The 21,112-nt window shown below is 43.4% G+C and overlaps 1 protein-coding gene across 4 annotated transcripts in view; it reads left to right on the top strand.

Annotated features, from left to right (window-relative positions):
- Positions 1 to 13,250, top strand: part of xpnpep3 (X-prolyl aminopeptidase 3, mitochondrial) — a 32,283-nt gene extending 19,033 nt beyond the window's left edge. For all 4 annotated transcript variants that reach the window (XM_059953741.1, XM_059953743.1, XM_059953742.1 and 1 more), the window contains exons 6-10: positions 4,432 to 4,545; positions 5,799 to 5,884; positions 7,533 to 7,713; positions 9,974 to 10,094; positions 12,093 to 13,250. In XM_059953741.1, coding sequence (XP_059809724.1) covers positions 4,432 to 4,545; positions 5,799 to 5,884; positions 7,533 to 7,713; positions 9,974 to 10,094; positions 12,093 to 12,256 — 666 coding nt within the window. In that variant the 3' untranslated portion in view covers positions 12,257 to 13,250. The remainder of the gene's footprint in view (positions 1 to 4,431; positions 4,546 to 5,798; positions 5,885 to 7,532; positions 7,714 to 9,973; positions 10,095 to 12,092) is intronic.
- Positions 13,251 to 21,112: the final 7,862 nt, after the last annotated feature.

Below are 21,112 nucleotides of genomic sequence, written 5' to 3'. Positions count from 1 at the left end.
TTTACCTTCTCCTCAGTCTCACTCCTGCCCTTGTGTTCTGATAGGAAGGAGGTTAAGGCTTTAGAGAGTGCACAGGAGATGCTTGCCCGGATGAGAGGCATGTGCATTAAGGACAGTTGGACAAACCTGGGTTGTTTTCTTTGAAACTGGAGGCTGAGAGGAGATCACAAGGAATTTATCAAATCAGGCAGCATCCGTTGAGAAAAATAAACAACTGACATTTTTAACAAAGATCCTTCATCAGGACACCTCAGGTGAGAGGATCTGATGGAGGTTCGTAAAGTTTTATGAGAGGCATAGATAGACAGCCAGTATCTCCCCCCCCCCCCCCCCACCACCCGAGTTGAAATGTCTAATATCAGAGAGTAAGCAATCAAGTTAAGAGGGGTTGAGTTCAAAGGAGTCTTGCTGGGCAAGTTTTTTATGTGCAGAGTGGTGGATACCTGGGGTGATGGTGGACACAAATACATCAGGGGCTTTCAAGAGGCTCTGAGATAGGAACATGAATATGCTTGAAGTGGCAGGCTGTGAACATTATGTAGGCAGAAAGATTAGTTTAGCTAGGCATTTGATTAATTTTATTTTGCACAATATTGTGGAATGAAGGGCCTTTTCTTGTGCTGTACTAGATATTTTCCCTCTGCTAGCTATCTCCTGCTCCACCCTCAGTCTTGATACAGGGTCTCAACTCCAAATGTCAGTTCCTGTTCCCTCACATATACTACTTAACCAGCTGAGTTCCTTCAACAACACACATAAAATGCTGGTGGAACGCAGCAGGCCAGGCAGCATCTATAGGGAGAAGAGCTGTGGACATTTTGGGTGGAGACCCTTCGTCAGGACTAACCGAAAAGAAAGATAGTAAGAGATTTGGAAGTAGTGGGGGGAGGGGGAAATGCAAAATGACAGAAGACCGGAGGGGGTGGGGTGAAGCTGAGAGCTGGAAAGGTGATTGGCAAAAGGGATACAGAGCTGGAGAAGGGAAAGGATCATGGGACGGGAGGTCTAGGGAGAAAGAAAGGGGGAGGGGAGCACTAGAGGGAGATAGAGAACAGGCAGAGTGATGGGCAGAGAGAGGAAAAAAAGGAGGGGGAGAAAAACTAAATATATCAGGGATGGGGTATCTCTCTGCCCATCACTTTGTAGTGCTTCTCCCTACAGATGCTGCCTGGCCTGCTGTGTTCCACCAGCATTTTGTGTGTGTTGCTTGAATCTGCAGATTTCCTTGAGTTCCTTCAGGAGTTTGTTTTATTTTTGCTTCTGCCATCACCCCTTTGTCCGCTATCACCAAACTATCTGTCAAATTGCCCCAGATCCTGTAGGTTCTTCTATTTTGGATCTTTTTCTGATGGGGGACCTTATCAAAGGTTTACCAGAGCCAATGAATATATTCAGAATCGGTCTGTAAATGTGAAATGAGTTATTTCACAGCAGCAGTATAAATGAATTTAGCCAGCTGGTGGCGCAGTGACATCCATGCCGGACTCCGGAGTGAAGGTTCCCGAGTTCAAATCCAGTCAGGCCGCTCCCAGACACGCTTTCCATCCGTGTGGGTTGAATGTCGAGCTCGCAACACGGCCTCGTTAAAATAAAAACTGCGCTGTGAGAGGGACGTGGGGGACCGCTCACAGAATCTTTCCTCCAAGACAACCACTTGGAAAAAAAAGTGGTCGCCAAGGCTCTGGCCAGAGTATAGCACACAAAAAAAATTACTATTAATGACAAAATAAATAAATTGAACGAATTAGGAAATAAATAATGAGGTATGATTTACAGGTTCATGGATTCATGGACCATTCAGAAACCACAAAACCCATTTCCGGAAAAGTTGCGATATTTTCCAGAATGCAATAAAAGCAAAAATCTGTGATATGTTAATTCACTTGAACCTTTATTTAACTGACAAAAGTACAAAGAAAAGATTTTCAATAGTTTTACTGACCAACTTAATTGTATTTTGTAAATATACACAAATTTAGAATTTGATGGCTGCAACACACTCAACAAAAGTTGGGACAGGGGCATGTTTACCATTGTGTTACATCACCTTTCCTTTTAATAACACTTTTTAGTCATTTTGGAACTGAGGATACTAATCGTAGTAGATTTGCAATTGGAAATTTTGTCTATTCTTGCTTGATATAACTTGCTCAATAGGAGATAGAACTGGACTGTCAGCAGGCCAGTCAAGCACAGGCACTCTGTGTCTACAAAGCCACACTGTTGTAGCCCGTGCAGAATGTGGTCTGGCATTGTCCTGCTGAAATAAGCATGGACGTCCCGGGAAGAGATGTCACCTTGATGGCAACATATGTCTCTCTAAAATCCTAATATACGCCTCAGAGTCAATGGTACTTTCACATACATGCAACTTGCCCATGCTGTGGGCACTGATGCACCCCCATACCATCACAGATGCTGGCTTTTGCACTTTTCGCTGATAACAATCAGGATGGTCATTTTCATCTTTGGCACGGAGAACTCAGCGCACTTTTTTTCTGAAAACTAGCTGAGATGTGGACTCATCTGACCACAGCACACAGTTCCACAGTCTTTCGGTCCATCTGAGATGAGCTCGGGCCCAGAGAACTCGTCGGCGTTTCTGCATATTGTTGATGTATGGCTTCCTCCTTGCGTAATACAGTTTCAAGTTGCATTTATGGATGCAGCAATGGACTGTGTTAAGTGACAATGGTTTTCCGAAGTACTCCTGAGCCCAGGTGGCTATAATTGTCACAGTAGCATGACAGTTTCTTAGGCAGTGCCGCCTGAGAGCTCGAAGATCACGCGCATTCAACAGTGGTTTCCAACCTTGCCTTTTACGCACTGAGGCGTCTCTGAATTCTCTGAATCTTTCCACAATATTATGTACTGTAGATGTTGAAAGACCTAAATTCTCTGCAATCTTGCATTGGGAAATGTTCCTTTTGAACTGACTAACAACTCTCTCACAAATTTTGGCACAAAGGGGTGAGCCACGACCCATTCTTGCTTGCAAAGACTGAGCCTTTGATGGACGCTACTTTTATACCCAGTCATGATACCTCACCTGCTACCAATAAGCCTGCTTAATGTGGAGTCTTCCAAACCGGTGTTACTTGAATATTCTGTGCACTTTTCAATCTTATTTTAACTCTGTCCTAACTTTTGTTGAGTGTGTTGCAGCCATCAAATTCTAAATTTGTGTATATTTACAAAATACAATTAAGTTAGTCAGTAAAACTATTGAAAATCTTTTCTTTGTACTTTTGAAAGTTAAATAAAGGCTCACGTGAATTAACATATCACAGATTTTTGTTTTTATTGCATTTTGGAAAATATCCCAACTTTTCTGGAAATGGGGTTTGTACATGCCATATTTACATTCATAGTTATCTCTTCAAAAGATTCAATTAAATTCATCCAATGTGATCTCCCTTGCAGCCATGCTGACTATATTTGACTAATCACTGCCTCTGCAAGAGTCAGGATACCGGGTGAAGACCCTACAGATAAATTACTGCCTTAAATAATGGTCCCCTGTTGTGTTGTACGTGCATGAGTATATTATTGTTTGGATTTGTACTGTAGGTTTTTAAAAGAATGCATCAATGAGATGTTTCTCATATTTGTTTAACATAGAAATCCTACAGCACTATACAGGCCCTTCGGCCCACAATGCTGTGCCGAACATGTCCTTACTTTAGAAATTACCTCGGGTTACCCATGTCATGGTTTCTTGAAATAACCAGGGGACACAGAAGATTCTTCGAGAAATTTAAGCCTTTATTTGCAAACAAAAGCTGAGACAATTAATGAACGTGTCACTAATTGCCTGCTGAGCCTAGTTCACAGTATTCTTTATAGTAATTTCTTATCTTAGTTTCATTAGCATATACTTGTTCTAGTGCCTTGACTGGTTCCCATACCATCACACCATCGCATGATCCTCTCTAGTCTACTCCTAGCTGTCCCCCTTCCCAGCTTTGACTGGTTCCCATACCATCACACCACTCCATGATCCTATCTACCACCGTTATCTCTACATTGCTTACTTTCACTGTTAGCTACATTCTCAAGGCACTGATGCGTTCAATAGTACAGAGACAATACAGAGATTACATTCTGGCTAATATGTTGGATACATAGTAAATATAAGGCTGGTTTTTCACTGTTAGCTACATTCTTAAGGCACTGATGCGTTCAATAGTACAGAGGCAATACAGAGATTACATTCTGGCCAATAAATTGGATACATAGCAATTAGCAAACACAAGGCTGGTCACATAGTTCTGGCCACACAGCAAACGTTGCAACTTTATTCTCCAATACCCATAGCCGTCTATTTTTCTATTGTAGAGAGTAGCATTCTAAGATATGTTTGGTTTCCATATAAGTGGATTGAAGAATGGCCTTTCATTACCTTGTATCCACAACATTTATACTTTGCAGTTTGACTTTGAGTGTCGAGCTCAAGGGGCAGATCTGCTGGCCTACCCTCCAGTTGTAGCCGGTGGAAATCGCTGCAATACCCTGCACTACGTGAAAAACAACCAGCTGATTAAGGTAACAATGTGGCCGTTCCCTAGTAAATCATAAGATTAATGTGCACTATTTATTGATTAATACTTATTCAATAAGAAATTTCCTATGTTGTTCATCTCGCGGTTAGGCTGGCAACTCCCTAGGAAATCTCGTTGCTGTACAGCTCTGTCCTTTGAAGTGGCATGTATTTTCTCATATGTACAGTTTGGTTGTTCCTTTAGATCCAAATCTATTGCTACCAGGTGCTTTGTCCTTTAATCTTTGTTCTTTGAAACCTTTAACCATGTCTTTGATCTGATGTCTTAACATCTCATGTGACTTAGTATGACATTTTTATTTGATCACGATCCTGTGAAGTTCCTTGGGTCGTGTTAGGAAGTTAATAATATCGTATAAAGGCACTCCACTCCCATCCCCCACATCTTACGAATGTCTTACTTAAGTACAGCCCAAGCAAGCATCTTAGAGACATTCTACCGGCTTTTATAAGGTTGCAGGAATCTCCTGCTGAATGAGAACTTTACGGCCACGTTTCTGACTTGAAAGCTGTGTGTTTTACGGGAATGATGCAGGCAGGCTACCCGTTTCACAGGAATATCGTGACTGTCTTGGGTGCAAACAAGATTAGGCAAATACAATTTTCTGTCAAGATACCTATAACTATTGTCACATCAGCAGGCTGCTGGAGGATGCCCATTGACCCTCTACACAGAGGAAAGCTAATTTCAGAAGTTGGGAGAAGTTACCCAAATCCATTCTACAATTGGACTGAACATGAAAAGCAGACCTGTTAAAAGTGAAATGGGAGTGCCGTGCTGCATTGTTGGGGCAGGGGGAGGTTACCACTCATTTTCCCAACCCTTACCGTTAACACTAACACCTACCCAATAGAAGTTCACCCAGAGCAGACCACACTTTCATCAAATCTAATCAAGAAGTTAAAAGAACTGCTAATGGTGGAAAATCAAGATCAAAACTGATTCAGTGACGTGTGGGCAAAGAAACAAAGTTAAGAACTGGTGGACTGAAACTGCCTAGGTCTGGGCAGTACCTTGGGTCAGGTTGTTCAATGGAGTCAGTCAGCCGCTCTTCTAAGGGTAGTGGAAATCTGTAACTCCATTTCCCCCCCCCCCCCCCCCAAGAAATGCTTTTGAAATGTCAGCTTGATTGGTGTTGGACAAGGATATTCAGAGTACTGGATTCAGAGTGGAGAGCTGGTACAAAAGGCATTCTCTTATTCCTATGGTAACACATTTACTCCATTCTTTTTCCAGGAAGGGGAGCTGGTTTTATTGGATGGAGGGTGCGAGTATTCTGGCTACGTCAGTGATGTCACTCGGGTCTGGCCAGTCAGTGGAAGGTGAGACACTCAGTTTAAATTCACCCCAGGAGACATGTTTCTGTGATTGCCACTGATTTGTTTACCTTCTTTTCTGAAGTGGTGGTTTCACGCTTGGTGTGTTTCAGTAAGCCCCACCCATCCTTAGTCTCCAAATAACAAAAAATGCTGGATTATTGAATGTACTGCATGTTACAGCAGGATAAAGGTCAAGGAAGTCTTTCCACATAGATAACCTAGTGTTCAATGTGCATGGTGTCAGTCACAGACCTCTGTCCACTTAGAAGAGTTGGGAGCTGGTGACTTGGTTATCCTTATCAGTGAGAGAATGCTGAGCGACATCAAGCAAAATGAGGCGATCAGAAATGTAAAATGTTTGCAGAAACGAAGCCCTGCAAATGGATTACCTGTGGAAAAACTCAGATCAGTCCATTCGTGGAACTTAAAAATTCGCAAAAATGGCAGCCTTCGTGGTGGGACAGATCTTCTATTAAAAGCCAGCTCAGATCCGCCAACTTTAAAGTTTGGAAGGCATCTTTCCACTTCACAAGTATCGTGGATACCTGTGCTGGTCTGAATGGGGTCCCACAGATTTCCTCAAGTTTATCCTTCCTTAGTCCGTCCGGGAGGTAGTGCCTTTGATTGGGAATAATTTGCATGCCAGGAGAAAGTTTAATAAACCTTTTAATTCATTTCATTCCATTAATTTTAGAATATTTAATTGCACTGTAGGTGCATTGTAAGTTTATTAAAAACTAATTATAAAAGAAATTGATATTGCTAATTTTGTATTTTGAAAGTGTGTGGACCTCAGTGTCACTTTGACAGCCAGTGAGTCTGAGATCGGGGCTTCACTGGGTATCAAAGACATACTGGGAGCAGAGCCAGCTTGGAGAGGAATCACTGTAGAAGATACAGTATGGTCCGAGGGGATGTAGTCAGTGAACTCAGTCCGACCCACAAGGTGAGCCTGTGGAATAGCTGGGGGCAGGGGGGAAGCACATTTAAGAACAACCAGAGAAAGGCACGATGGAGCAGGAAAGAGGAAAGGATGCCGCAGGATTTGAGAAGGTTAACGTGGAGCAAAAACGCTGGCTCAGGCCTCTCAGCCCATGCAATGTGAAGGTCGAAAGCCGCTTCTGCGGCAGTCAGGTCATCAAAGGACAGAGCAGCTTTTTGCCACTGCTGGCTTTGTGTGCCACGGCACCGGGGTCAGGAGTAGCACTTGCAAGAGACTGGCTTTCTCCAGGGGCTCATCTTCACTCTGAGGTTGTGACCATTGCTGTAGTTATAGGAGGGCCCTCGCACACACTTGGTTAAATGCTTGGTTTTGTAGTTGTGTAACTTGGGGAGACTTGATGAAGTACCTGCTGAGTTTGAAGTGTTACTGAATGTTTAGTGTCGTCGTTTCTGTAATTTAGAGTGACTTAGATGTTTGGTTGAATGTTTGCTGTTTGTTTGTAAATAAGTGGTTAATATGCTTATTAGTAATCAGTGTCTTCTCTCTCATTTACCAAACCTGTGAACCTGCTTCCTCGTAACAGCCCAAAATCCTGTTTCCGTGCTTTAAAATATCTACATTTTTATTCCTTCCCCTGTGAAAATATATGATATAAATGTTTGAATTGAGCTGTGAGGACACCCTAAGTAGCTTGTTGGTCTGTTGCAGATTCACAGAGCCTCAGTCTGAGCTGTATCAGGCCATCCATGATATTCAGAAGTCCTGCGTCAGTCTCTGCACTCCTGGGATCAGTCTGGATAACATCTATGCCTTCATGTTGAACCTTCTTGAACAGAAGCTGAAAGACCTGGGATTCCTGCAGGAGAAATGCCAGAATGATGTCTTCAGGGTAAGTTACAAGGCCGGACAAATAATAATCTATAGGGGAAGCCAACTGATTGGGATGAAGTTACAGTTGAATTATGAAGCATTTGGAAGGCAAGCAGACTGGCCTAAAATAAATAGGAACCCCTGTGAATTTATGTGCAGCGAGATTACCATTTCATAGTTCTCCAAATCTTTTCCCTCCTCAGCAGAGAGCATGGATGTTTCATGCATGTGGTGTTTGGTGGAAAACAGTGGGGCAGTGTAAACACATGGACACTGCAACCTGCCAAGTCACCATGAAGCCAAGGCTGATGATCGGGAATCACCTGATATTGGTCTGGAGAAGGAACCGTAGGTGAACTCTCAAAGGCAAATTCCAGGACATACCAGGGTTTTGGAGGGTTGTGACTAGTGGTGTCACACAAGGATCTGTTCTGGGACCTCTACTTTTTGTGATTTTTATTAACGACCTGGATGTGGGGGTGGAAGGGTGGGTTGACAAGTTTGCAGATGACACAAAGGTTGGTGGTGTTGTAGATGGTGTAGAGGATTGTCAAAGTTTGCAGAGAGACATTGATAGGATGCAGAAGTGAGCTGAGAAGTGGCAGATGGAGTTCAACTCGGAGAAGTGTGAGGTGGTACACTTTGGAAGGACAAACTCCAAGGCAGAGTACAAAGTAAATGGCAGGATACTTGGTAGTGTGGAGGAGCAGAGGGGTCTGGGGGTACATGTCCACAGATCCCTGAAAGTTGCCTCACAGGTAGATAGGGTAGTTAAGAAAGCTTATGGGTGTTAGCTTTCATAAGTCGAGGGATAGAGTTTAAGAGTCCTGGGGTAACGATGCAGCTCTATAAAACTCTGGTTAGGCCACACTTGGAGTACTGTGTCCGGTTCTGGTCACCTCACTATAGGAAGGATGTGGAAGCATTGGAAAGGGTACAGAGGAGATTTACCAGGATGCTGCTTGGTTTAGAGAGTATGGATTATGATCAAATTAAGGGAGCTAGAGCTTTGCTATTTGGAGAGAAGGAGGATGAGAGAAGACATGATAGAAGTGTACAAGATATTAAGAGGAATAGATAGAGTGGATAGCCAGCACCTCTTCCCCAGGGCACCACTGTTCAATACAAGAGGACATGGCTTTAAGGTAGGGGGTGGGAAATTCAAGGGGGATATTAGAAGAAGGTTTTTTACTCAGCGAGTGGTTGGTGCAGGGAATGCACTGCCTGAGTCAGTGGTGGAGACAGATACACTAGTGAAATTTAAGAGACTACTAGACAGGTATATGGAGGGATTTAAGGTGAGGGGGTTATATGGGAGGCAGGGTTTGAGGGTCGGCACAACATTGTGGGCCGAAGGGCCTGTAATGTGCTGTACTATTCTATGTTCTATGTTCCAGCTGATTTTCCCAGGAAGATGGAATGTAGTAGACCTGCTCCACAGTGGTTGTAAAACATGATGTGCTGCCAGTATGCCATCAGATCTCCGAACCAACTATGAACACTGTTCCTTTTATTCCCATTATTTATTTATTTTTGTTTTATAATGTTTTTGTCTATGCATTGTACTAAACAACAAAATTCACGTCCCCCTAGTCAATGATGATAAATCTGATTCTGAAGTACACAGCAGACCTGTCAGCAGCAAGAAAGGCAAAACAAATTGATATTTGTTTCAGATGAGACTCTAAAAATTATAATTAAATTCATATGGAGTACTTTCTATTTATACTTTTAAATCTTTAACATTCATGTTTTTTCTTGTGTGAATACTCTGGAGGACTTAGTGCACGGAAACAAGCAATTAGGCCCAATTAGTCAATACCATCCTTCTTCTTTCCACCCTCCTGTAACCTAATGAAAACTGCTCAGTTTAAGTCATTATGATTTTCTCTATTCCACTAGCCTTAGTGCCCCCCTGGTAGTAAAGTATGGAAACATAGAAATACAGGAATAGGGTTAGGCCAATCATCTCTTCAAACCTATTTCACCATTCAATATGACCATAATTGATCCTCCATTTTAAATCGACTGATTGTGCTTTCCCCATACCCTGTTAATCCATATGTGGCTAGAGACCCCTCTCTCAGTATCCTGGCCTCCACCACCTCCAGTCAATTCCACATGTTCACCATTCTGAGTGAAGAAGCTTCTCCCCATCCGTGTGCACACTCACTAAACGAAACGTCTTTCTAGATATTTAAAATAAAACAAAACTTAATAGGTTTTGGCATTTCTGCATCGTCCTTGAAGCAAATTGGTATTTTGTATTGATAATCTAGGCTGTTCGCAAGTACTGCCCACACCATGTAGGACATTACCTTGGGATGGACGTTCATGACACCCCAGACATCGCACGCTCCATAGCCCTGCAGCCTGGCATGGTGGTCACCATCGAACCTGGTAAGAAAACTGCGACTAATGAACCTACAATTTTAAATTTTTCGTTACAAGGTTATTGATTTCAAGACATTCCAGTTTTGATCCAATTTTCACCCAAGGTTCAGATAGTCATGTTATAAATGTCAAATAGAAACATAGAAAACCTACAGCACAATACAGGCCCTTCGGCCCACAATTCTGTACCAAACACGTACATACTTTAGAAATTATCTAGGGTTACCCATAGCCCTCTATTTTTCTAAGCTCCATGTATGTGTTCACATTGTTATAACCCTATTTGCCTACCTGTCTTGCAGTTTATTTCTTGGACTGTTTGCCTGACTTGTTTACAAGCTAAAGCGCTGTTTGTAAAAAGTGTCTTGGCAAGTTGGAATGCATTTATCTCACATCCCCGTCACTTTTCAGTGTCTTCGTGTATCGTAACAAGATCAACTTTGTACTCGGTGATGGACAAAAAGTGGGATGTAAAAAGCCCACCGGGTTCCTGGACAGTGTGACCCCCGATGTGGCCTCATCCGCATTGGAGAAGCTGAACACAGACAGGGTGGTCACTCTGTGGAGCACCTGCACTCAGTCCACTGGAGTGACCCTGAGCTTCCAGTCACTATGTAATTCACTATCCCACTCCCTCTGAGACCTCTCCATCTGTAATGTTAGGAGTTCAGTCATAACCTCATTTATTTCTCCTGGGCAGTAACGTAACAGCCTTGAAGAACCAATATTGAATTCTCCAACTGCAGGTAAATTGCTCTTTCTTTCTCTTTTTATCATGACTGGCCATTGGCCATTCCTCTTCCTCTCCCTCTTTTTAAAAAATCTTTGTATTTTCTGTCCCACTCAGCAAATGCTACTAGGCCGCACTCTATAACATCAACCTGACTTCACATTATTCAACAAAGAGCCTGTCTGTTCAGCAACAATCATCTGTTGTTTCACCATTGGACAGACACTCCCTAAGTTCCACCCATTACTTTCTGGCTCCTTCTCTGTTATCTAGACTAATACACGCATATCTGCCCTCCGCCCCACCAGGGATAGTGTTCCTCTTGTCCTCACCTACCAACACAGAAGCCTCCACGTCCAGCGCATAATTCTCTGTAACTTCTGCCATCTCCAACAGGATCCCACCACCGAGCACATCTTTCACTCCCCCCCACTTTCCCCTTTCTGCAGGGATTGCTCCTTATGAGACTCCTTTGACTACTTGTCCTTTCCAGTACTTATCCTTGCAAGTGGAACAAGTGCTACACCTGCCCCTACACCTCCTCCCCAAACAGTCCTTCCAGGTGAGGTGATACCTCACCTGTGAGTCTTTTAGGGTCATCTACTATATCTGGTGCTCCTGGTGTGGTCTCATCGAGATGAGACCCAACGTAGATTAGAAGACTGCTTCACCAACACCTACAACTCCACCCACCAGAAAAAGTGGGATCTCCCGGTAGCCACCCATTTCAATTCTATTCCCATTCCCATTCTGACTCATCAGTCCATGGCCTCTACTGCCATGATGAAGCCACACTCAGGTTGGAGGAGCAATACCTTATATTCCATCTGGGTAGTCTCCAACCTGATGGCATGAACATCAATATCTCAAATTTCTGGTAATTGCCCCCCCCCTTTACCATTCCCCATACCTGTTTACCTCTCTCACCCTATCTCCTTACCTCCCCATCACCTCCTTCTAGTGCTCCTCCTCCTTCCTTTTCTTCCATAGTCTTCTACCCTCTTTTATCAGATTCTCCCTTCTCCAGCCATTTATCTCTTTCATCTTTCAACTTCTCAGCTCTTTACTTCACCCCTCTCCCTCTTCTGGTTTCACCTTCCTCCCTCCACCTTCTTATTTTGACTGCTTCTCCTTCTTTCCAGTCCTGACGAAGGGTCTCAGCCCAAAATGTCGACTCTTTTCCATGGATGCTGCTGGTTTACTTGTGATTACTTGAAGGCTTGACCCTCCCTGCTTTACTGTTAAATGTCCTGGTATCATTGTTCCCACTACAGGAATATATATCCCAGAACACGACTCCTCGGCTCCGCCACGATTTCGGGGAATTGGGATTCGGATAGAGGATGACGTTTTGATAACAGATGAGGCACCCGTTATTCTTTCTGCAGACTGCCCGAAGGAATTGTCTGAAATAGAAAAGATCATGAACTGCCGCTAACAAGCAAACAATGGAAACCTCATCAATTTAGGCTTTGGTAATCAGGGGAGTGACAGAGAAGGTCACAAGCAAATCAAGCAATTCTGCTCAGTTAGAGATGGTTCTGTATAAAATGTGAAGATGACATCAGCTTGCATTGTGTCAGTCTGTCTCAGTATGGAAACCCACAGTGGTATTTCTACTCCAAGATAGTTATATGCAAAGACGTGCACCAAACCATTTTTTTGACTGAAATTGAGAACTTTTTTTTCATATAAATGGACAGGAATATTTTCCATACAAGCAACCTGGAAATGTTTACGTATTACTATAAATGATAAAGGGATCAAACAACTATCTGGTACCCATATGGACGATGAAGTCTCTTGACTATTTTGTGGAGAACTGATACCTCTGATTCCTGTCGGAGGCTAGCTGACACTAGATGATCGACATGAATCACCTCTCTGGGATAAGTTATTTGTAAAGAATTTTGGAAACAGTTCACTGATAATATCGGTTTCCATTAATGTCTGAACTTCCCAGATTTTATATATAAATAACCTAAATAATGTAAGTGCTGGCACCTGATATAAAAACCATAAAGTGCTGGAAATACTCCACAGGTCAGACAACCACTGTGGTGTTACAATTAATAAGAAATTCTGGTATAAGTCATTGATGTGAAATATTACTTGTTACCTCACCTTATTGGTCTGTCACAGATTTATATTAGTGTAATAATTTTAACACACCTTACCCCAGACTGTTAGTCTGTATCAGTAGTACAACTTCACATCTGTGTGTTAAGTAACACAGTATTCATTGCACAATTGAGTTTCTGAATATTTATACATCACAGTAACTTCTTAATGTTGGAGTGTTTTTAGCAAATCTTTAATCTACAGAGCAAAAATGTTGCAGTTAATATGAAAATGATATTATAATTTTATTTAATTTCATTCAGAAAAGAAATCACAAACATTAAATGTGAGTGCCTTGCTTTTCATTTATACATTTTCGCTTATTTTTCTTTCTGCATAATAGAGGGTAAGTCCATTTTAAAGTAAATCTGCTCCCTTCTGCATTCCTTGACTCTTCCTCCATATGTAGCTGGGAAGATGGAGGAATCTACGTCTTCAGCAATACTGGAGAGATGAGGGTAATTCTGGCTGTAGTGCCCCCACCACCTACTCCAGTCAGTACACCTTTGCACATCTTAACTTCTCTTAGGGACAGCTCATTGTAGTCTGACATTCAGTCATACAACATAGAAACAAATTTTTCAGCCACTGTGCCCATGCTGGTTTTCAAGTGTCCGTCCATTTACCTACACTTGGTCAATAGCTTCTGTGCTTTGGCACTTCAAATGCTTGTTTAGGTATTGCTTAAATGTTATGAAAGTACCTGCCTCTGCCATCCCTTCAGGCAATGAGTTCCAGATCCTCTGCACTCTAATTTTACATACCTCAGCAATGGGAAAACATATTATTCTTGAAAAAAGACCTAGTGCTTTCCCGGCGTATATGATGAATAAACTCTCAGGCTTCCAGCCCAGTACATACATCGTTTATATCGGCTGTAATCAATACCATACCCAGTACATACATCATTTATATCAGTTGTAATCAATGGGATTAAGGTTGATTTCCTTTGTCTCCAGTTTTTGCTTTTAACATTGATGAAGACAGAGTGGAAGATGTAGACTTTTCCACAGTTTGTGAGGTAGTGTGTCCCATCTACACTTCTTGCATGACGACTCTGTGGTCTGGATGGATGGACAAGCGGTTCCTGATACCACGCTGAATGCTTCTCTGTGCAGCCGTGGGCTGGCTGTTCTCAGGAGATATTGCAGTTCTTCAAGGAAGCATTTTGTATATTCTTGAATCTTATTCTCCATTCACCTGGTAACCTCATCCCATAACTGAACACCAAAAAAGATAGTTTGTTTCTGGAGTCTGGAATCAGGCATACCTGAAGACCTTATTTATTTACGTATTAGGATCTGGTGCGGAATAAGCCCTTCGGCCTGTCTAGCAGTGCTGCCCAGAAACCCTAGCCTAATCATGGGTCAACTTACAATGACCAATTAACCTACCAACCCGTATGTCTTTGGATCATGGAACTAAACTGGAGCACTCGGAAGAAATCCACACAGTCACGAGGACAATGTCCAAACTCCCTACAGACAGTGGCGGAAATGAACCCAGATCACCGGTACCGTAAGGCGTTACGCTAACCACTACACTATTATGCCTCCCCTAACGGAGATTTACAAGCATCAAACATACACACTTCATTGTATGTTTTGATGTACATTGATAAATAAACCAAAAAATTTTATCTAACATCTGAGGTCATGATCTTCAAATATAGTTTTCCTCACTTGCTGACATTTCAAAGGTGAGGATGGATTTCATCATTTCCTTTCACAGAGAAGTTTCCTGATGTACAGTACGGGAAAGAGTCAGTGTTTTTCAGGATTACACCATGTTGGAGACAATGCCATACACCAGGGGCACATTTGTGGACGTTGAGTGGAAAACCAAGACAACAATGATTTGAAGCTGTGTCTGAGTGTACACTACAGCTCAACTACTGAGATGACCTTGGTTCTGGAGTGAAGTCCTCATAGATTGAGTGGTCTTCCATCAGTTCCAAAGGTCAACTCTGTTGTAGATCCACTGGTCAGGATTGAGGTTTACATGAGTTCATGAAGGCAAACAATTTAAGGGCAGCTGATTGTGGGGAGACCAAGGAAATCCTATAACAACTCCTAGGTCCAGACTTGCCATCGTTCCCAATCAGCAAGAAATTGAAAAGCCCATAGCCCAAGAAAAAAAGGTAATAAATTCTCGGAAGCTTGGCAGTGAAGAGTTTCAGCTGTGAATACACAATCTCATTGTCCACATCCGTGAGGATAGTGATCTATCAGGTCACAGATCTGAAACATTGGCTGTTTCGCTTTCCACAGATGGTGCCTGGCTTGTTGAGTGTTTCCAGCATCTTCTGTTTTTGTTTCAGATTTACAGCATCTGCGGCTATTGTGATTTCCAGGATATGGTAGGGGATCTCAGAGGTGCCATAATTAATTCTAACTTTAAGAAAGATGGCAAATGACTACGTAACTAGAGAGAAGTCTTCTTTATATCCACCATGGGGAAAGTTATTACCAGGGTCCTCCTCATCTGCCATCTGTCTTAACAGCTAATCCCAAATCACTGTGTTGATCCTGCCTAACTACTGCTACAATGTCCTTCATTATGACAACTCCAAGAGCAATGAAGGGAACAGTAGCAACCAGTGTATGTAACCATTCTCAACCTCGTTAAAGCCTTCAGTAATTGGTATCAGTGTGGCACACACTCAGTACTTATTGTGCCCAGTAAAGATGCCTACTGAGTGTGCATTCATGGAACTCTGCTGCTGTAGCCCATGTTCTTCAAGGTTCAACGTGCTACTCTGAACACCTTCTGTGTAGCTATTTGAGCTCCTGCCATCTTGCTGTCAGCGTGAACCAGTTTGGCCATTCTCTGACCTCTCCCATTAACAAGGTGTTTCACCCACAGAACTCACTCACCGGATGTTTTACTTCTCGTGCCATTCTCTGTAAAGTCTCAAGACTGTTGGGTGTAAAAATCCCAGGTGATCATCAGGTTCTGAGATGCACAAACCACCCTGTCTGGCACCAAAATATGTCCCACAGTCAAAGTCACTTAGATCACATTTCTTCCCCGTTCTGATGTTTGGTCTGAACAACAACTGAACCTCTTGACCGTGTCTGCATGCTTTTATGCATTGAGTTGCTGCCACATGATTTGCTGATTAGATATTTGCATCAACAAGCAGGCGTGCAGGTATACCTAATAAAGTGGCCACTGAGTGTGCACTGAGATACTGTGAAAAACTTTCATCTGCATGCCTTTCAGACCAATCACTCCCAAACAATAGTACACTGCGGTCATTGAAAAATTGCAGAATATACTGTCACAGAGAAAGTACAGTACAAGAGCCAAGTAAACAGAGATTAAGAGTTCATTTTTATTATATAAATGGTCTGTCCAAGAGTCTTATAACACTGTGTAGAAGCTGACATTGAGCCAGGTGACATACTTTCAAGTTTTTATGCCTTCTACACGATGGAAGTGGGGAAAGGGAGAATGAGAGCAGCAGGAGGGGTATTTCATTATGTTGGTTGCCTTCCTGCAAGATCAGGAAATATAGACATGGTCTTTGGAAGGGAGACTGGTTTTTGGGATAGGCTAGGCTTGTTCATAACTCTTTCCAGTTTTTTTGTGGTATTGGGTAGAATAGTTGTCATTCCAAGCTATGATGCATTCTATGGTACATCTGTAAACATTAGCGAGAGTGAATGGGGGCATGCTGAATTACCGTCAACTGCCGAGAAATCAGAGACACTTTCTTGGCCATGGTTTCAAAATAGCTGGGTTATTGGTGACGTCTATACCTAGGAACTTGAAGCTCCCAACCATCTCCACCTCAGCATTGTTCAATACAGACAGGGGCATATACTCTGCCCTGCTTCATGGAGACAGCCACCAGAGCTTTTGTTTCACTGACACTGAGGGAGAGGTTGTTATCCTCTGTGGCATCAAGCTCTGTGCCTGATCTCATTGCTTGAGATTCAGCCTCCTATGGTGATGTCATCTGCAAACTTGAAAGTGGAGTTAGAGCAGAATCTGGCCACACAGTCACAAATGTTAAAGGCCTGAGGACACCGCTTTGCAACGTACTCGCGTTCTGAACAATCAGGGAGGAGGAGTTGTTACTTACCCTAAACCAGGAGTTCCCAGCCTGGAGTCCACAGACCCCCTCGGTTAATGGTAGGGGCCCAAGGCATAAAAAAGGAAAAGGTTGGAACCCCTAGTCTGACTGCCTGTCTAAATAGACAGATAAATAAATAAATAATCATTTCAGACAGTGACGGGTCATTATCAGGAATTTAATGAATGGTGAAAGCTGTTTCACTGGCAACTTTAAAAATGATTAATAAAGCATGACGGGTCTTAAGTCCTTTGAAGAGTTAAAATTTAAGGGTACGTTTATTTTAACATGCACTTAACCCAGTTAACCCAGAGATACATTTACCATTTTAGCCAAGGTTCAGGATCCAATTCAGATTTATTTATATCACATTTACATTGAAATATACAGTGGTGTGCGTCGTTTGTGTCAATGCCTAGGGGCATGCTGGGGGTGGCTTGCAAGTGTTACTGCCAATCCGTGCTCGGCAGAACAACACAGAACAGAACAAACCAAGTGGCAAGGCAACAACAGCAAAACAAGCCCCGTTCCCCCCACCTTCCTCAGCCTGCAGGCTCAGTGGGTCCATGACTTCCACCACTGGTTCACAGACTCACAGCGCCCGTTATTAAGCCTTGACTTCTGGTCATCTCAATTTCTTTTAAACAATACTTAAGCCAAACAAAACAGCATTCCTCTGGGGCCAGGGTGCAAAGCTTGGGCAGGTGTATGGAATCGAGTGGGATCCGGGATCAGTCATGATGGAATGGTGGAGCAGACTCGATGGGCTGAATGGCCTCATTCTGCTGCTATGTCTTATGACTGTTGCTCAAGAAGCCAAGGATCTATATGTGGGTGTGGGAAGAGGGGGAATGAGTTGCAGAGTCTTGTACATAGGAGTATGAAGATGAATTCGGAATTTAAGGCAGGGCTGCAGTCTGATCTAAGTGCCTTTGTTATTCTTTAACCATTTCTTGGCAGGTAATAAAGTAAACAGTTGTATGGCAGGTTGTGCAGTCGTCTCTGAGCCAGTGATATGGGCTTAATTGTAATCTACAATGCCATCTGTGCAGAGTTTACTCATCCCCCCTCGGTATTCCAGTTTTTTCCCACCAAAGATGCACTGATTAATAAGTTAAATGGTTGACCCCTAATGTAGAGGATGGAAGGAGAATTAGGATGGGAAGTGAAGGCAAATAATATACAGGGAAATAAGTGGGGCCGGAGGAAGGGTTAATGGTTCTTCCCTAAGAGCCAGCTGAGATTCAGTGAGCCAAATGACTGCCCTCTCTATTCTGTGAGAAGTGTGAAAGCGAGCTGACACAAATTACTACAATAAAACCAAAGTACAGCATGTTGGGGAGCATTTAGGGAGAGAGAAACAGAGTTAACATTTCAGGTCTACCATCCTTGATCGGGCAGCCTGACAAAGGATCTTGGCTGTTTCTCACAGGTGATCTCTGCAGTCCCCTATTCTCTTCACAGATCATCTCCCAATTAGTTCCAAGTTAATTTAAGTTACAGCATCTTAAATGTGATTTAATTATATTTTAATTTTAACTTAATGACCAATGAAGAGACTCGAATTCTACATTAATGATAAAAGTTATTTAAAATATTTGATGCTGCTGCACGTTATGTCATTGTACTTCCGCAAACACGTGCTTCAAGATCCAATCACAAACCAGAGAAAATCTGCAGATGCTGGAAATCTGAGCAACACACACAAAATGCTGGAGGAACTGGGCAGGCCGGACAGCATCTATGGAAAAGAGCATAGTCGACGTTTCGGGCCGAGACCCTTCATCAGGAGAAAATGTTTTAATGGCATCCCCTGTTAGTTACTGCTCATTATGCCAGTAATGAAGGTCTTTCAGCTCTGGCCATTATTGTGCCCCCAGTTTTGGTTCAGGGTCGGCATTTCTGACTCTACAGTATGGCACCAAGTTGTCTTTGGTCTGTCATTTCTAGTACACGGGTGTAAAGGAGAACAAAATAGTTGTTACTCCAGATCCGATGCAGCACAAAAAAAACACAATAAAGAACAGAATAATACTAATTAAAAAAATAAATGTATGCGATAGCTTATATAAATTGATCATCTGTCCGTAAAGTGACGCTAGGCACAGGAGTGCCTGCACTTTAGGTGGCAGATAGGAAATGATAATGTCGTGGTGGGTGGGGATTTGGAGGGTTGGTGGCTGGAGGGGTTGATCAGCCTTACTGCTTGGGGAAAACACCTGTTTTTCTGTCTCCCTTTTCCCTGATGGAAGCGGGACAAGCAGCCCATGTTACTGGCCCTTTTCCCAGCACTGTTCTGTATACACGTCCATGACAGTGGGTAGGCTGATGTCGGTTTTGACTACCCACCGCAGAGCCTTGCTGTCCGGTACCACGCCCCAAAGCAACGTGTTAGGATGCTCTCTACACACCCCTGTGTAGGATGTGAACGTTGATGTACAAAGCCCAGCTCTTTTCAGCCTGCTCAGGCACTGGGCAGCTTTCCTGACTGTGTAGAATGTGTTCTGGGACCATGAGAGGTTGTGTGTGATCTGCACTCCCAAGAGTTTGAAACTGCTGCCAGTTTCCCCTGCTGTGCTGCCAATGTGAAGGAGGTGGGTGTGAGCTCTCGTGAAGTTGATAACCATCTCCTTTGTCTTGTTGACAAGGAGAAAGAGGCACCGGGCCCCGAGCTCTCCCATCTCTTTTCTGTAGGCCATCTCATCATTGTTGGTGATGAACCCCATGACTAACATGTCATTGGCGAACCTGACAATGTGATTGCTTGGGTGTTTGCCCGTGCAGTCTTGAGTGAGCAAAGAGTACGGCAGTGGTCTCAGCACGCAGCCCTGGGTGAGTGGGGGGCACCAGTGTGGAGGAAGATGGGGAGGGAGGAGTGGTTGTGCATCCTGCCAGTCTGAGGTCTGTTCAACACCCAGTTGCACTGAGTTGTAGTTAGACCGAGGAGTAGGAGTTCGTTCAGCATGGTCTGTGGGACAATAGTGGTAAATGCCCAACTGAAATCCAGAAACAGCATTCTGATATAAGTGCCCTTGTTTTCACTGTGTGTCAGGTCCAGGCGCATGACAGATGCTATGGAATCTTTCGTAGAGCAGTTCTGTCGGTAAGCATGTCTAATCTGGCAGGAATGGAGTTTTTGATATGTGTCATTACCAGCCATTCGAGACATTTCATGGTGATTGGTGTCAGTGCCACTGGGCAGTAGTCATGTAGTTCTGAAGTTGGAGAGCTCTTTGGTACAAGGAGGATGGTGACTGATTTGAAGCAAGTGGGGACAGCAGCCTGGATGACTGAAATTTGAAGCTGTCTGTGAAGATGTCATTGAGCTGGTGTGCACATTCTGTGAATACTCTGCCTGGGATGTTGTCAGACCCATCCACCTTAGGTTGTTTGACTCTCTGCAGGTTTCTTCTCAGGCCCACTGCTGTTACAGACAGTAGCTGCTCACCTGGGATGGCTGACATTGTGTTGCATGCCTTGAAGCGTGCACAAAAACTGTTTAGACCACAAGGGTTACTGGTACAGTCGATGCTGCTTTTCCTGGCACAGTCAGTAATGGCCTTGATGCCCAGCCAAATGCAACAGGGATCGTTATCAGACAGGTGTCCCTGAATTCTTTGTGCATGGACGGTCTTTGCCCTCTTGATGCCTAAGATGAGATATCTCCTAGCTGCTCTGAGAGCTTAAAGCAGCGTCACAGGCTTTTAGTGGGAAGAGGATCTCTGCGTTCAGCCAAGGCTTCTGGTTGGGACCTCAGAGACCCATTCTTGAGGTACCAAAGTTATCCACACTTTCCAATATAACCAGCGACATATCGGGCGCACTCACACAGTCTGCATCTTCTCCACTTTTTGGCAGCGTCCTTGAACACCTGCCAGCTAATCTGTTCAAAACAGTCCTGAAGCATAAAGCTGGCCTCATTAGGCCATGTAGTGATGGTCCTTGTGTTTGGTTTGTCCATTTTCAGCAGTGTTGGGAGTAACGTTGTGGAGATGAGGCCAAGATCTGGGTGTGGGATGGGTTTGTACGTACCACACCTGTACGTTCCCCGAGAGGCCACAGAGGAATTCAATAAGTTCAATTTAATGACAT

Source organism: Hypanus sabinus, chromosome 29, assembly GCF_030144855.1.
Source record: "Hypanus sabinus isolate sHypSab1 chromosome 29, sHypSab1.hap1, whole genome shotgun sequence".
Classification (NCBI taxonomy): Eukaryota; Metazoa; Chordata; class Chondrichthyes; order Myliobatiformes; family Dasyatidae; genus Hypanus; species Hypanus sabinus.
The sequence above is the reverse complement of the archived record's forward strand: the minus strand, read 5'-3'. Positions and strand labels throughout refer to the sequence as shown.